At 39.3% G+C, this 18,220-nt stretch overlaps 1 protein-coding gene across 1 annotated transcript in view; it reads left to right on the plus strand.

The window, feature by feature from the left end:
* Window positions 1-4,708: 4,708 nt before the first annotated feature.
* VPS41 (VPS41 HOPS complex subunit) overlaps window positions 4,709-18,220 on the plus strand; it is a 128,032-nt gene continuing 114,520 nt past the window's right edge. Inside the window, exons 1-2 of the mRNA XM_015570467.1 lie at window positions 4,709-4,770; window positions 14,393-14,431. Of these exons, the coding sequence (XP_015425953.1) occupies window positions 4,750-4,770; window positions 14,393-14,431 (60 nt within the window). The 5' untranslated portion in view covers window positions 4,709-4,749. The remainder of the gene's footprint in view (window positions 4,771-14,392; window positions 14,432-18,220) is intronic.

Here is an 18,220-nt window from a genome sequence, read left to right on the forward strand (position 1 = left end):
ACCCCTCCCCCTTGTAGTCTTCTTAATATGCTCTCTTTTTAAGGGATAAGGCTTTCCCTGTCATAGTTAAAGCTACAATCAAAGGACCCTAGATGGTGACTACCATAAATGGTGACTAAGCCCCTTGGTTGTCACATTTCCATAAATGACTGAAGTCCAGTAGAAACACAATGAAGTAAAAAACAAAATCTTGTGATGATTAAGTGTAGTTTTCTGCATGAAAACTACAAAACCATTAAACCGACATCTTGATGTTTTTACTTTATGTAATTACTGGAACTACAACAGTTACGTTTTCTCTTTCCTAACATATATAGATTCAATAGTACTGTGGATTAAATAGTTTTTTGGCTAAACAACATGTACATTACTGTCTATACAAAAAGGTAAACATTAGATTTCAATTAATTAACATACTGGTTATGTTAAAATTTGGAAGACAATTGAGAACCGCCATTGCTTTCATGTAGTGTAGCCAACCCTTCCTCCTCCTCCCTTTTTCTCCTCTTCCTCTTTTTCAATGTTTGTGTCTTTGTGTTTGAAGGACTCATATATATGGAAGAGAAAGGCTCTTGTTCCACAAACATACCTTGAAATTGGATTCTTGCTGAAAAATGGACCTTGTTTCACAAATGATATTTGGATCCAATGGCAGGATGTGTTTAAGTATTTTGTTTCAAAATTTTGATTGAAAATGAAAGATTCTCTATAAAATAATACATTTTCTTGGCACAGCTAAACACCTGGATTCAGAACAGATTGAATTCATGCTTTAAGTTAAAAAATTAGTTTTGTGCTTTCCTGTCAAAAATATGAAAGAAGTTCAGTAAATGGATTGCACATAAGCAGCCTATGTCTGGGGAAAACTCAAACAGATGGCCTTTGAAATATTTGTTAGTGAGACATATAATAGGAATCTGAAGGATGAATACAAGATTTACTACAGTATTCAAAATGAGCACATTAGTATATTCTTGCTATTTCCACAGAACTCTTCTTATAACAACTTCAAAGGTCCTCTGACCAATCCATTCTATTTCTGCACATTTTTCTAAGGAAGTATTTATGAATTGTACAAGTGTGCAAAGACACAATGTTCACCATATGTGGTTTATAATAACAAAATATTGAAAGTAATATTCAAAAGTGGGGGATAGGTGCATAAATTATAATAATCAATTTGGTAGAAGACTATACGAGCACAGACAATTATGTAGCTCTCTATATATTTTACTTGTGTGAAATTACATTTTTTATATGTTAATAAGTAAAAAAAAGTTCTACAGAACTGTAGAGTATAATCCAAATTATGTTTAACACTCACACATAGATACTACCCTGTATATTCATATGAGAAAAATAATATGGAAAAATAATCCCAAAGTATCATTTTGCACCCCCACTGGCAATAAATGAGGATTCCTATTGCTCTATATCTTAACCAGCATTTGCTGTTGCCAGTGTTCCAGATTTTGGACATTCTTATCAGTGAGTAGTGGTATCTCATGGTTGTTTTAATTTGCATTTCCCTGATAATTTATGATGTGGAGAATCTTTTTCATATGCTTATTTGCCATCTATGTCTACTTTAGTTAGATGTCTGTTTAGCTAGATGTTTGTTGAGGTGCTAATGTCAATGGTGTTGTGTTTTTGGTCCAATTTTTATAATCAAGTTGTATGTTTTCTTAAGAGTTCTTTGTATATTTTGGGTAAATTCTTTATCAAATGTGCCATTTGCAAATATTTTCTGCCAGTCTCTGGCTTGTCTTCTAATTCTCCTGACATTGTCTTTCACAAAGCTGAGGTTTTTAATTTTAATGAAATTCAGCTTAACAATGATTTCTTTGTGGATCATGTCTTAATCGGTTCCATTGATCTGTTTGTCTGATCTTTCACCAATACCCATGTCTTGATTGCCATAATTTTATAGTAAATCTTGGAGTTGAGTAGCATCAACCCAACAGCTTTGCTCTTGTCCTTTAATATTGTGTTGGATATTTTGCCTCTCTATAAAACTTTAGAATCATTTTGTTGATATCCATATAATAATTTTCTGGAATTTTTATTGGAATTGCATGGAGTTTGTAGACAGCATTGGGAAGAACTGACCTGTCAACAATATTGAATCTTCCTATTCAAGAACATGGTATATTTAGTTGTTCTTTAATTTCATTCATCAGAGTTGTGTAGTTTTCCCCATATAAATCTTGTACATATTTTGTTAGTGTTATAGCTAAGTATTTAATTTTTGAGGTGCTAATGTAAATGGTATTGTGTTTTTAATTTTAAATTCTTAGTATATGTACTGCTCAAGCAAGCACAATTTCAAATTGTTTTAGGTATGGTTTGAAGTCACTTCACAATATTAGGTTCTATATACTGTGAATGAGAAGTTGACCCTTACCCTCACCTCCATAGATTGAAGGTGAGAAAGGTGAATTGATGATGTACAAGAAAGAAACAGGTAATTTTCCAGAGAAGGAAAGACTGTTAAGTCCAACATTTCTCAAATTTTAATGTAAATATCACTTGAGGATATTATTGAAATCCAGATTCTGGTTCAGTAGGTCTATGGAGAGGCCATAAGCCCTTAATTTCAAACAAGCTCCTAGGTAATATTGATGCCTTTGGCCTGTGGATCACACTTTGAGTAGTAGGAGGCTAGAGAACCACTTAGATAAGGGAGCCCCAAACTTTCATTTCACCTGAGGAAACTTGGGGCTTGGAGGTCATATGTGAATTTCATCTTGCTCATGGGCCCAGCATGAACCTGCTTGCCTCTAGTGGGTTTCTTCCTCTAAGTCATCTTTCATATGTGTCTTTTCACCTTTCTAGTCCGTCCCAAAGGACATTGTAATATAGTGGTTCTCAACCTTGGCTGCACATTAGAATCACCTGGGAATCTGTTTAAAATCCTGATTTCTACCCTAGCCGGTTTGGTTCAGTGGGTCATACAATCCTGATTTCTGCGCCTCATCCTCCAGAAATGCTGTTTATTTATTACTAATGTTGTGGCCTCACCCCATAACAAAGAAACAGAATTTCCGGAGGATGAGGCCCAGAAATCAGGATTTTATGACCCACTGAACCAAACCGGCTAGGGTAGAAATCAGGATTTTAAAAAGATTCCCAGGTGATTCTAATGTGCAGCAAGGTTGAGAACCACTGTTGTAATAGATTCAGTGCTCATTGTATTTATTACCGTCAAAACAGAACACTGAATGGGGAACAGACTGGAGGGATCCAGAGTCTCTGAGGATGTGTGAGCAGGGGAGAATCTGCAGTGAACTTTGACTACCTCTTCAATCAGACCCACTAAAGTGTGTGGCTAGGCCTATCTCATAAGGGAAAATTACAGTGTGTGAGGAAAGTCAGAAAAGTAGAGGGACTAGGGTATTTTCTTATTTTTCCTGTGGAGACTTGACTGAGGGTTTCCACAGCCTCTTTAGTCTGTGTACGAGAATCCTTGTGGGACTCGAAGCCCATCATGGGCACTATTGGGTGCTGCTTTGTGAGAAAAGGTCTTACTGCATTGGGTGCTTGGCTATGGATATCTAAATGCTTTGGGGTTGGTCTTTCATTATTCTCTTGTGACTTAGTGATAAGCAAACTGGAAGAGGGATTCCAGCAAGTCTCGGAGGAAGAGGATGGAGCTACGGCTTTTACGGCCCAGGGGAGAAGACAAGTGTCTCAGATGAAGTCACCCTGCAGCTAGAGACCTGGGAGGCACAGAATACTAAGTCCATGACTTCTTGGTAGGTCAGAGTCAATAAGGACAGAGTCCAAAAGGGTACTGGGCACACACCACCAGCTGCCATATGTGATGCCCTCTTTAGTTATCAGCTGCTGGAGATGAGTGGGAAAGAATAAAATCTCTGTGTTTGGATAAGATACTATAAATTCCTGAGGATTAGGAAGGTGAATTTAAAATGCCTGGAAACATGGAGAGGGAATCATTCATTCTAAAAGTTGTAAGTAATACAGTGGTTTTACAGATTTTACCAAGGATAAATTTTTATTTCATTTCAAATATTTATCTATGGAATATACTCAATGCAAGTTTAATAAATAATTTGAACAACAGAGATTTTTAATGTCAATGTCCAGATTCCAGAAGAGCCCTCAGAAGAAAATGTCAACTTAAAGCAACAAGCAGTAGAATCCAAATAAATATTTTTGGAGTATAAACTATTCTTTGGTTCTCTTCTGCAAAGACTGCTTTATATTCACTTAGTATGCTTTTTTAAAATTACAAGAACACTTTTAGACTAAGTGGCACTTGGTAGTCAAGTCTTTAGCATCAGGCGAGGCCAAATTTAAATTTTATTTCTGTCTCTTATTAGCTTTTTGTGACCTCTGAGGCACGGTATTCTCCTCTATAAGTGGGGATAATAGTAGGGATTTCTGGAAGGATTAAATGAGATAATTCATGCAAAACTGTAAATCCAGTTTTTTATATTTACTGATACATAGTAAATATAAGTAAATATTATATATTATAATTATCACGGAAAAATAAGGGCAACAACAAAATAAAACATCAACAACGGTTATGTTCAGATTCTCCAAAGCATAACTTCATTAAGCCTGGAGAGTTGGAAGCAGAAACAAAGACCTAATAACCTCACCAAATAGAAAAGATGTCCAGGCTCAGATGCTGCTGAAACTACATTTCCCAGCAGGCCCTGCGCCTCGGGCTCTGGTTTTTCTCTCATTTCCGGGTATGTCACATGACTCCCCAGCTGCACCATGGCGGAAGCCGAGGAGCAGGTAAAGGCTACAACTGCTGGGCAAGGAAAGGGTAAACGAAGGTGTAGTGGCCGGGCCTTGGAAAGGGGCGCGTGGAGGTGCGGAGCTGCGGGAGGGCCGGGCAGGGCGGGCGGGCGGACGGCAGGGAAAGGCCGTTCGGGAGCGGAGACGCGGTGGGATGCCGGTTCTCTGACGGCACCTGGGAGAGCCACCGACACACCCCCAGGGTTTGCCAGCTGTCTCTTCGCTCTGCTCTGCCCCGTGGCCTGTGCCCAGTAGCTTGGAGGCAGCCTGGGCTACGGCAGGGACTGACTGCCCACGGGAGGCGTGACAGATGACTTGAGTTTTGAGGCTAGGAAGCGAGTTTCAATTCCTTTCCACTCCAAGGAGGGCCATGGGAGCGGTTGGCAGGAGGGCTGGGAGAAAGTAATAGATGTTCGTTTCGCATCTATTGCCTTTAGACACACAGCCGGGTCACTGTGGCGTGTAGTGGCGGCTACGTGCATCTGTCCTAGAGCAGAAATGACTGGGCTCCTGCGCTGTTCTCTGTCTTACTATGTGACTTTGGGCTAGTTATTTAACTTGTAAATATAAGCTATTTAAAGATGGAGATACACGATCGAAATAAGATAGATAAGATCGTATAAGATAGAGATAATATAGTGCCGTCTTTGGAAGGTGGTTTAAGTTGGAATGAATTGGTACACAACGTTGAAGTGCTTAGTCAAAGTTGGGCATAAAGTTAGGAGAGGAGTGATTTTTTGCTGGCGGAAGGTCAGAGGGCAATGTCCAGCCAACCCATGGCAAACTGGCACTGGAGTTTAGGATAGAAATTAGTGATTGTGATACAGTTGTATTCATTACAGGCAATAGTAGCCAGAGTAACATAAATAAGACAAAAAGAGCAGAGAAAGTCCAGAGCCTGGGGAAATACCTTCATTTTCCATTTCCGGGGCCATTTTTAAGCCTAGCACTGCATTTCCTCACAAATTAACAGGGCCACCAGTATCCAGAATTGCCTCTAAGAAGGGATTTGATGATAAGCTGTTTAGTATCATAATAACAGAAGCTTATGGAGTTTATAATTTGTACCATTGGCAACATACTTTACTTACATAATGAGAATCTGCCCTTTGTACACATTAATTAAGAAATAAGGTAGAAAATTTGTTTGTGTGGTCAGTGCCGGTAAGAGTCTCTACTTACCACTGGAGCCTCCCTTTTCTGTTGTAGGCAGTTCAAAGGAAAATGCTCATTAAGCACGTGTCATCTCATGACACATTGTTGGGTTTGATGATAGTGCTGAGATTGGTTTTAATACTGTTCACCTTTCATATTGAAATACAGTTTTTTGGTGGTTTGATTTAAAAGCAAGAAAAAAGGAAGCTCCTATGTTCTTAGGTATAGGGTGGCAGAAATGGAGACAGTTGTTCTTGGCATTCACTACGGTTTTGTGCAGGTGTTTGGCCAACCTGTCTGATGGAGAAAGACATGCATAAAGTTAGTGGTACAATAAGAATGCTTTGAATTTGTACAGCACTTTTCAATTTAAAGAATCCTTTCACATTCGCATTTGGTCCTCAGAAAAGAATTCTGTGTGGTAAATGTTCTGATGTATATGTCAGGACAAGCACCTCCTACTTCCAAACTTTCTGGTCCTTCTCATTGCACTCTGAGGGAAAGCCAACGGCTTTGTAATGGCCTAGTTGCCCTACAGGACCTTGCCCCAATTGCGCTGTCCCTGTTTTCTGACCTAATTTTTCACTGTTTTTCTTTCCCTTCTATCATTTTGCATCAGCTAGACTGGCTCTCTTACCGTTCCTTCAACAAACATGGCATGTTTCTACCTAAAGGTCTTTGTTCATGCTGTACCCTTTTTTGACCCGAGATATCAACAGGGTTTTCTCCCTCATCCCCTTTGTCTTTATCCAAGTGTTATATTTTTTATTTTTCATTTTTATTCTCCTGAGGATATGGTTATTGATTTTTTAAGGGGGAGGGGGAGAGAGAGAGAGAGAAACATCGATCTGTTGCCTCCCATATGCCCTCTGACCAAGGATAAAACCAGCAACCCAGGTATTGCGCTGATCAGGAATCAACCAGTGACCTCTTGGTTTATGGGTCGACACTCAACCACTTTGCCATACCGGCCGGACCCAAGTGTTCCCTGACCATGCTTTGCAACTCTTCTGCATTATTTTTTTTCTTCGTGCTCGTCTATTTTTTCTGTATATTCTCTATGTTTCTGTATTCATTTCGGTATATTCTCGCCATTAGAATGTAAGCTCCATGATGGCAAAGATTTGTTCATGACTGTTTGCCTGCCACATAGAGTAGTGCTTGATAAGCAATACATATTAAAGGATAGTATTTTCCAGGTAAACAGTAGAAATCCAGGCAACTTCATTTACTTGCTCATACTTGTATCTATAATAAATCTCCAGTCATCTAATTTCAAAGCTCATGATTAATAGCAGAAAGAAGCGAACATTCACAAATGGTTGTCCTGTTTATTTTTTTCAAGAAAGCTAATAAATAATTGTACCTGTATTTAATCTATAGACTAAAAATAGTTAGACTTTTCCCACTCTGCTCGTGTGTGCATTTCACATTTTACAGTAGGAAGCCATTAAAATCTCAACTAAGATAGTAAGGCCTTTATTATACGTGTTTTTGAGGGCTGACAGGGTTCAAAAGTGGAGTTAAGTGAATTTGCTAATTGTTCCGTTTTGATACTCTGAATGTTTTAGAAAATCTTGACATAATTTTTCTCTTCTGAATGCTTGAAGCAGTGAGGTGTGTTTTAAAGTAACTGATGACAGGTTAGGGCAAAGGAAGCTTTTTTACTGTAAATGCAAACAGCCCTCCATGATCAGGAAGACGAAACGAAACCTCTCCTCTTAACGTTTCTGAGCGTGTATTCTTTGGTGATTGCTTGCCCTCCCCTTTAATTTTAGGAAGAACCAATATACTGAGCGAGTTAACGAAACATAAAACAGTTCATAGACTCTCAAACTAAAAATCACTTTTTGGATACGAATAAACATTTTTAAGCGTTATTGGGATATCTTTGTTTATGCTGAGTATGGTAAAGGTAGTTCCCCCAAATACCTACATATGTTATACAAGGAAGAGCTAATACCCTGCCTTCTGCCTGGAAATCTTCTAAACAGCCGTTTTATCTAGCACCAAAATGATTTATAGTTGACCTTCATAATCACAGATGCCCCTCAGTATTTGTCCATACCTCACTTATGAATAACATTCTGCTTGAGGTCTGGTTGTTTGTGTATTTATCTTGTCTCTTCCACAGATTGCTGAGTCTTCAAGAATAAAGGACTAGAGCTCACTCGTGTCTGTAACTCTCACAGGGCTAGTGCTTTACAACTACTAGGTCTAAATAAAATGTGTAAATGAATTTATGAGGAGAGAATAGCCTTCTGAATTGAAAATGTCAAATTGTAAGTGAGGTCCAGTAGAATTTGGATTGTTATTTTATCTTACTTGAAACTTTTGAAAGTTATTAATTTAAATGTATTGTAGATTACTTTTCCTACGTAGACTCCTTACTCTGCCAGCTCCCCAAGTACCCTTTCATCTTTCCTACAGCAGGGAACCTAGTCTGTTGAAATAGTTGATCAATCAGACCATCTACTTCTTAGCCAATTGGGGAAGTTTCTTTTTGACTTCTCTGTCTATGTTTTAGAAATTAGGGAAATTCTATCCTTATGGTAGAGCATTTACATATTATCCGAGGCACATTCATGAGCTTGTATACTCCCATATGGTTGTGCCCCATGTTGTAAAATAAAAATCAAGTCAGTAAATAATTGAGTGCCTCAGTTTCCTTGTCTGTAAATTGGCGATTGTACCCTCCAGGGCTCTTGTGAGTATGACATAAAGCATTTTAAAGTGGCCAGATTAAAATGGCTGTCTTATAAAGAGGACAATGATTTATCATCCAAATGTGGGCTTGTCTTAGGTATACACGCCTCTCTTCTCTTACAGTTTGGCCAAGACAGACTTACAAAAGCAACTTTGCTTTTAAGTAAAGGAAAAAAGAAGCCCCAAATAAGTTGTGAAAGTAATGTTTCAGAGAGAATTTTTTGATGGCCCACTCTTCACTGTCATGTAATGAAAGTGTGGTCACAGTTTAGCTTAGCTGGGCATGCTCATGGCCTTGTAAGTTTTTTTCTCTCATATTGGTCTGGGTTGGTTGGCTGAAGGCCGCTGTCACCAGCTGGCTATTAGCAGCCTCCCAGCAGCCACATTGCTCCCTTGGAGAGGGAGCCCTTGGCAGATTAGGGTCTTCCGGGTTTCATGCAGCTCCCCATGCATGGCTGCCCAGTCACTGTTGCCCTTTTTTCTTCTAGAAACTTGGTCCTCCTCATGTTTTTGTTACGAAATGCTTGTGATTCTAGGCTCTATAAATACCCACTCAATCAGAATCTGTGAAGATAGAGTGTATTAAAAGGTATTAGCCAATCCCCCAATTGAGTTTAGATGATTCTGACGCAAAGTCAGATTTGGGATTGGGTCACTAAGCCACCACGCTGAAGCAGGTGTCAAGATACTTCTTCACGTGCTGAATGAGATGAGTGCAGTAGCTAAGGCTAGCGGGTTGAACAGATTTGGTAACCTGAGTCTTCTTGCTACTGCTCGCTCCCCAGATATTTTAAAATCTTACCTACTAAACCAGCCTAGTCCCTGGGTACCCCAAAACTTTTTGAAATTGTGGCTTTGTGACACAAGGATATCAAATACCTATCACACAAAAGACTCCTTTTTTTGTGCCTGTGTCAGACATTGAGAGCTATCACACTGTCTTTTCCATTAAGCTCTACTGTGTCACACACATTGCTGGGAAGGAGTGTTTAATGTCTGATTTCCTGGGCCCTGGTCTCTGTTCTGTTTCTTCATCCTGTAGAGCTTGGAGTGGCCTTCATCAAGTTCCAGCCTCCCATTTCTCTCCCAAGTTCCCTTCATCGCCCACAACCCACAGTGTGAATATCCTCAAAATTCTGAGGACTTCACAACCGGGGAGAGCCTGGCTTCTCTCTCACCTTCTGGGATGACAGCCTTCCTTCCCCTCCTGCCTCTGAGGCCAGCTGGGCTGAGTCTTCTCCCATGTCTTGGGATTAGGGGTGAGGATAGTTTGAAAGCCTTTATTGGAAGGGTCATCAGAGAACCCAATTATCTTCTTTCCTGGGCGGTTGCTAGGTGGTTAACTTTCCATTTGAATCTCTCTACCCTTGTTTGCTGCTGTCTTCCTCCAAGCCCCCTCCTGTAGCCATAAGCTAACTGAAGCATCTGCCTGGAGAAAAAGCACCTGCTATCGCTCCTAAGTGGAAAAGGAATATATAGAGGAGGGATCGGTTGCTTATTTTTTATCATCATCACCAGGAAATGGTGTTGAACTGCTCCTTTGGGTAGGATAATGAGAGACAAGAGACAAAAGCATTTGGGCTTAGCTACAGTGTATTTTAAAGGATAACTTAGGATAAGGCTGTTAATGTTACGTGTGAGCTGAGGGTTATAGGAAGAAACAAAGGCCACAGGAGCCCAGGTCTGGACCTTGTGTCTTTGGCTCACTAGAGACAATTATGTGAAAGAGGTGAGACGTAAGTTGGGAAGAAAGGTTAGGATTTAGAAACAGCCAGTACATTTCAAACCCAAAAAACACACAACACAAAGCAGTAATTGGCAACATGAAAATATAAACCATGAAGTTAGAACTCTGTTGTTGACTACCTACCTCCCGGAGGTACCCTTGTGGGTTTCCTTGAACCTGTAGAGCATGCTGGGAGTTGGAAGACTGCTAAGGTGAGTGTAGAGTTGGGCCAAGGGCCTTCTAAGCTGAGGGAAGCACTTAGGAAAGACTCAGTGCAAACTTCACAAGTTCAAGGCAGGCACATGGCAATGGAAATGGGTGGGATTGTCTTGATATAAGGAAATCAGGAGTTACAGGTAGTGATGGGTTAAGTGCGTTCTGTCTTATGGGTATAGCTGCTCAGCTCCAACTGATGTTATATGGAAATGTAGATTCTGGTAAACATGTAGACTGATTTTTATATGAAGTCAGAAATACTTTTTATACTTCCACTTTTTATGTGGAAGTCTTTTTAAAAAATATTTTTATTGATTTCAGAGGGGAAGGGAGAGGGAGAGAGAGATAGGAACATCAATGATGAGAGAGAATTATTGATCAGCTGCCTACCATTTTTGCTAATAACCAGAACAGCACAATTTTTTTTTATTGTGGGAAAATATACATACCATATTTACCACTTTAACCATTTTTAAATGGATGGTGCAGTGCCATTGAGTACATTCACATTGTTGTTCAGTCATCACCAGCATCCATCGCAACAACTTTTCATCAGCTCACACTGAAACTCTGTACCCTTCATTACTCCCTCCCCCAGCCTTGCTCACCTCTATTTTACTGTCTCATATAACAGTAATCCTAGAATATTTGTCATTTTGTATTCTGGTCAAGGCACATGCTTGGGTTGCAGACTTGGTCCCCAGTATGGGGCATGCAGAAGGCAGCTGATCAATAATTCTCTCTCATCATTGATGTTCCTATCTCTCTCTCCCTCTCCCTTCCCCTCTGAAATCAATAAAAATATTTTTTAAAAAGACTTCCACATAAAAATCTGTATTTCTGGCTTATTTTACTTAGAGAACAGCACAGTTTCATAACTTACATTTTCATGATTTGAAGTTAGGTTATTTGAAAGATAGGGTGTGTACTTAAAATTTTTTTGAAAATTGCCCCAGCTGGTTTGTCTCAGTGGATAGAGCGTCAGTCTGGGGACTGAAGCGTCCTGGGTTCGATTCTGATCTAGGGCACATGCCTGGGTTGTGGGCTCGATCCCCAGTAGGGGGCATGTGGGAGGCAGCCAATCAATGATTCTCTCTCATCATTGATGTTTCTGTTGTTCTCTCCTCTCCCTTCCTCTCTGATATCAATAAAAATGTATTTAAGAGAAAAAAATTTTTGAAAACTGCTGGTTTTCTAAATTATAATGATTCTCAGGGTTCACCGTTGTTTCTAGGATCCCTCACTGGGATGTTCATGTCATTTCTTACTTGCCTAGCTCTAGAGCAGTGGTTCTCAACCTTCTGGCCCTTTAAATACAGTTCCTCATGTTGTGACCCAACCATAAAATTATTTTCGTTGCTACTTCATAACTGTAATGTTGCTACTGTTATGAATCGTAATGTAAATATCTGATATGCAGGATGGTCTTAGGCGACCCCTGTGAAAGGGTCGTTCGACCGCCAAAGGGGTCGTGACCCACAGGTTGAGAACCACTCCTCTAGAGCATTAAGCATAGGGCTTGATGAATAAATGAAGCTAAGAAATAACAGAGCAGGCTAATTCTCAAAGTCACTCCTGCGTTACTTTGGTAGAATTGTGGGAAAAGGTGATTTTGTTTGCGAGGTTTGTGCTGGGGCGCACAAGTCTGAGCGAGACCTGGAGTAAATGTTCTTGGTGGGTCCTGGCAGTCACAGGAAGCGCCTCTAAACCTGACGACGCAGGTTTCTGAGATCGGACTGCGTTCTGGTGGGGAGCTAGAGTGTAATCTGGTTTTGGATTGAAATTGCTGAGTGGGGCCTTCAGTCTTTTTTTAATCAAGAATGTAACGGGATCTCTGCGCTTTCCCCCTTGTGCATACTTTAATGGAGTCCAAATAAGAAAAAAAATTCCTCCGGTTTAATGTAATTTTTCTGAAAAGAGTAGTCCAGTCTTGTTTCAGAGTTCTAGAGTTGGGAAATAGGAACCTATGTCCGGTTCATTGGCACAGTTGTCAAAGCTTGTTTCGGCTAATGCTAACAACGTAATACTCGGGAACTGTGGAAGTTCATCCTCTAAGCCTCAGTGTTCCTACTGCAGGGGTAGTGAGGAAATTTTCAGAGGCTACCTGTAAAGCATTTAGCATTATGAAAATATATATAATAGATGCTCAGTAAAGATGTCAGAATAGTGGCTGTTAATATTAAGTGAGGGTATGTTCAGAAGAGTGAAGGGTAAGGATGGCAAGTGGACTCAAACCTGAAACTGGGGATGGTTAGCACAGAGGAAAGATAATTTAGAAGGGTAGGCATGATATGTATCATTAACTCTTGGAGGACAGTCAGATAGTAGTAGAATAATTGGATTTTTTCCTGGGTCTTATTGGTGTTAAGAATAAAAAGTTACTGTGGAGAGATTGTAGCTCCAAAGTAGTAAGAACATCCTAATACTTAGAATAACATTAAACTAAATAGGTGCATTGGAATGTAAAGAAGAGTCTCATATTCATCATGGTTAATGATGTAACTGCAATAAAAGTCTTAATTACAAGGAATTTCATCCCACTTTACAGATTTTTTTAAAAAATATATTTTATTGATTTTTTACAGAGAGGAAGGGAGAGGGATAGAGAATTAGAAACATCGATGAGAGAGAAACATCGATCAACTGCTTCACACCCCCTACTGGGGATGTGCCCACAACCAAGGTACATGCCCTTGACCGGAATCGAACCCGCGACCCCTCAGTCCGCAGGCCGATGCACTATCCACTGAGCCAAACCGGTCAGGGCCAGATATTTTTTGAGAGCAGAGGCTAAATTGTCCACTAGACTGATGCCCAGGCAGCCTGCCACCTGCCGGGTTCTTACTGATTTTCCATGAATGAACCTAAAATGTTTTAAAACACCAGATTTGCATTTATCCTGCTATCCAATTTACATTGAGTAATATGTGCATCTAACTTTTAAAAAAAATGTTCATTCTTTTTGTTGGGAAAAAAATTGTTATGTCTAAAACAATATTATGCCCTTGCCTCAATTTTTTTTGTTCTTTCTTTATCTCATGGATTGTTGTGAAATGCTTACATTCTGTGTCAGCGTATTAGTTGTAGCCTTTTATTGCTGTTGATATCTATAAGCACGTTAAGTAAATCTTCATTTTGCTGACCTCTTTGAGGATGCATGGCATCAGCAGATTCTCTTTTTCAGTGGACAGGTGAGAGATTAGCAGGATCAAGTCAATTTTTCCCCTTTTTGCTTTGTTTTCCACAGAGCAGCAAGATTCATTGTCTCGCAAGAAGGAAACTGTGTTAAATGGCAGAATTTGTCTTCCAGTTAATGGTTTAAAGAGTGGATATAAATTATACAGCTTGTTTGCCCCGTGTCTGATAGGTACCACTCTAGGGGAATTCTTTTGTAAACGTTTAAGGAAGACAATCATTTTGACTCAACCAGATGAATAGCATAATAATTAATAGCACAAGAGCTTTTCAGTATAAAAATTGGCTCGTAGATATTTTGAGATGGCAGTTTTCCTCTTCCTTTCTGAGATCAGTAAGGCTGCTTTGCCAGAGCGATTTGCATTTTTTGTAAGAGAAGAGCCTTCTGCTTGCTCACATGACAATTTGTTAACCTCCTGACCACACTCAGTCCTGCAGGGTGTGGAGAAGTAGGAGTTCTGTGAGAGTTGGACCATGTGGAATCCTTTACATTGTATTTGCAGATACCTTCAGAAAAGGGCAGGTGGATACTGGTGAGGACATATGAACTCTTTTCCCTTGAAAATATTTTTTTATTATTTTGTCATTATTCTGACCATTTCCCCCCTCTTTGCTTTGTAGGAAACCGTGTCTCTTGAAGAATCTTCTGATGAGTCTGAGGTAAGGTGGTGATTCAGGAGCCTGGGGATGTCTAGCTAACCAACCAGGTTATCATAAACTTGTTCTGCAGGGCTAATAAACACAGCCTTCCCAAGGCTCGGGTGGTAAAGTAGGGCCATAGGTAGTTGAGCTTTGGGAAAGAACAGGCCAGTTGTCTTTAAAAAATTTTAATGGATTAGTTTAAAAAACAAACAGGAAAAGGAACAAAAAGTTTTCTTCTGATCTTGAACAATATTGTAACGTGAAGCATGTTGGCAGTGAGAAAATTGATGGAAAGTTTTACAAACGAATCTTGACATCAAAAAACCTATTTAAAAAAATAACCGCTGTTGGTTCTGCAATATTTATCCTTTTATCACTCTTTTAATAAGTATCGCGTGCTCATTGGTATAATTTCTGAGTCATTGAAATTTTATTTTATAAAATCCAAAGGGAAGTAGTTACCTTAAAAGCTGCTGGGAGCTAAGTTGTATTAAAGATTTCATTTTAAGGAGAAAAAAGTGATATATAAGGAAGGGTTTTTAAAAAATTCCTTTTCAAGGTGAAGAAACAGTGTTTAGTTAAATTGCCCCTGGTCACTGGGCTGATAAAATGAATTTGAACCCAGTGATCTGACTTTAAACCTTGCTCTTCGAACTTCTTGTTCAACTACTGCCTCCAAAGTAATTGTTCTCTCTCTAATTTAATGCCAGACTCTTCCTCTATGTATCTTTGTATAAGTGGACAGCGTTAAAAAAACCCCAAAAACTTCCTTTGAACTCCTGCCGATGTATAAGATGATATTTTGGGTGATGTTACAGTTGGACTTACTCAACTTGTAGGAAAAGTAGTATCAATTTCAGAATCTTTGAACTTTGCTTTCTTTTATGGAGAAGAGATAATTGTCTAGCTAATTTACATATAACATTAATAATTTTATTAAAATTCCTGTTTTACCATAAAATAATTTATTTAGAAAATAATGATTATAAACATGTTTAAAATAGTTAATTAGAAAATAGTATTCGTTACAACTTTGTTTATAATATAAAAATTTGGAACAGGCTAAATATCCAGAAATAAGGAGTTATATTATGTTTTTAATTGAAAAAAGCTTTTTACAAAAATTCTGTGTAGAGTAGGGACTGGCAAGCTTTTTCTATAAAGGTCAAGAGGATATTGTGTAGGTTTATAAACATATAAAAATATAAAAATCCACTGGAAGGCTGTACTAAAATGGGTGTTTGGCTGGATTTGACTGTGGCTGTAATTTGCTGATTCCTGATTTAGAACGTAATCTAATCTAGCTTCTTTCCACCCTCCAAAATCCACATGTAAGCTTAGAAAAAAATGGCCATAAGACGATATAATTACTGGGTTTTATGATTCTTATTTATTCTCATTATCTGCCTTCATTTTCTAAATTTTCCATAACAAATATGCATTGCTTGTATACTTAGCAAAACAATTCAATTACTATTTTTAAACAAAACACAATATTCTCTGAATATTTCATAGTAGTATTTTGTGTTGATGTTACAGAACTTGTGGGTTGCAGAGCTATGGAACCCAGACTGAAACCACATGTCCTTTCTTTCCACCTCAACTTCTAACAAGGGATTTAGGGAAAAGGTTTGGTTTATTGCTTAGTCTCTTTAGTTTATCCAAGATTTTAAATAAGCCAGAATTGTTTTCACTCTAATATACTATATTTTTTCTTGAGATTTTTTTAAAAAGTTTTTTATTTTGAGATAATTGTAGATTCATATGCTATTGTAAGAAAACATGCAGAGAGATTCTGTATACCCTTCCCCCAGTTCCCAAAGGGTAACCTCTTGCATATTCCTAGTACATCAGAACTAGTAAGTTGATATTGACATAATCTACAGACTTATTCTTATCTCACCAGTTTTATGTCCATTAATTTGTGTTTTTGTATGTGTGTGTGTTTAGTTCTGTGCAATTTCATCACATGTGAAGATTCATGTGACCTCCACTGTATTTAAAATACAGAACAGTTCATCATCAGGTTCTCTGCTACCCTGTATAGTCATGGCCACTCTGTCCCCCACGTTCATCCCCTGGCAACCACTAATCTGTTCTCCATCTCTATAATTTTGAGTGTATTACTTCTTTTTTTAAAAAATTAGTCTCACTAGTTTATATATATACATATATATATATTTTATTGATTTTTTACAGAGAGAAAGGGGGAGGGATAGAGAGTTAGAAACATCGATGAGAGAGAAACATCGATCAGTTGCTTCCTGCACACTCCCTACTGGTTATGTGCCCGCAACCAAGGTACATGCCCTTGACTGGAATCGAACCTGGGACCCTTGAGTCCACAGGCCGACGCTCTATCCACTGAGCCAAACCGGTCAGGACTGAGTGTATTACTTCTTAACGGTTGCTCTGGGTATTAAAACATCTATCTATAATAATAAAAGCATAATATGCTAATTAGATTGGACAACCGAACGACCTTCTGAACGTCCTTCCAGCTGACCTTCCAGATGAAGCTGGGGCTGCGAGGGCCGAGCCCTTTGCATGAATTTTCATGCATCGAGCCTCTAGTATATATATAAAAGCCAAGTGACCAGAACGACTGGAATGACCGGTTGGTATGATGGCCGATTGGGGGTGGGGCTGGCTGGCCAACCTCCTGCAGCCCCTCCCCCAGGCCAGCCCGTGCCCCAATGGGCCCCCCCCATCCCAGTTGGGCAGGGCCAGTGGGCCAACCTCCCGTGGCCCCTCTCCCCAACCCCCCTGGCCAGCCCTGCCCTCAACCACCCCCCACCCCAATTGGGGGTGGGGCCAGCCAGCCAACCTCCCACAGCCCCGCCCCCTGGCCAGTCCCACCCTGATCAGCTGCAATCAGGGTGAGCCGGCCCGAACCCACCCATGCAGGAATTCGTGCACTGGTCCTCTAGTATACACATAATTTATCAGAGTGGTGTCCATGATATCTTACCACTTCTTATCAAGTATAAAAACTTCACTTCCATGTATGTCCCTTTACCCTCCCCACATTTTAAACACAGTTGTCCTAAATATTTACATTCATTGAGCACATCATTTGGTAATAAATATTTTGCTTCTCTTATCAAATATGATTTAAGAAACTCATGGAAAGGATAATTTACTATATGTACCCCTTTTCATCCTTCTTATATTCTTTTTGAAGTTCTAAGTCTTCTTTTGTTATCTATCTTTTGTTTCTTTCTGTTTAGAAAACTAGCCATTCTTGTAGGAAAAGGTTTACAAGCCACAAATTCCCTTTGTTCATCAGAGGATGTTTTTATTTCTCATTCATTTTTGAGGGATATTTTCACCAGATACAGCATTTGCAATTGATAGTTCTTTTTTTTTAAAATCTTTATTGTTCAGATTATTACATTTGTTCCTCTTTTTCCCCCTCATAACTCCCCTTCTCCCAGTTCCTGCCCCACCCTCTGCCCTCACTCCCCACCCACTGTCCTCATCCATAGATGTACGATTTTTGTCCAGTCTCTTCCTGCATCTCTCACACCCCTTTCCCCCTCAAGAATAGTCAGTCCACTCCCTTTCTATGCCCCTGATCCTATTATAATCACCAGTCCAGCAGATTTTTTATTCACTTGATTTTTAGATTCACTTGATGATGGATATGTATTTGTTGTCACTTAGTTGTTCATTTTTATCTTTACCTTTTTCTTTTTCTTCCTCTTCTTAAAGAATACCCTTCAGCATCTCATATAATACTGGTTTGGTGGTGATGAACTCCTTTAGCTTTTTCTTATCTGTGAAGCTCTTTATCTGGCCTTCACT

The sequence above is a fragment of the Myotis davidii genome, unplaced genomic scaffold, assembly GCF_000327345.1.
Source record: "Myotis davidii unplaced genomic scaffold, ASM32734v1 scaffold2027, whole genome shotgun sequence".
Classification (NCBI taxonomy): domain Eukaryota; kingdom Metazoa; phylum Chordata; class Mammalia; order Chiroptera; family Vespertilionidae; genus Myotis; species Myotis davidii.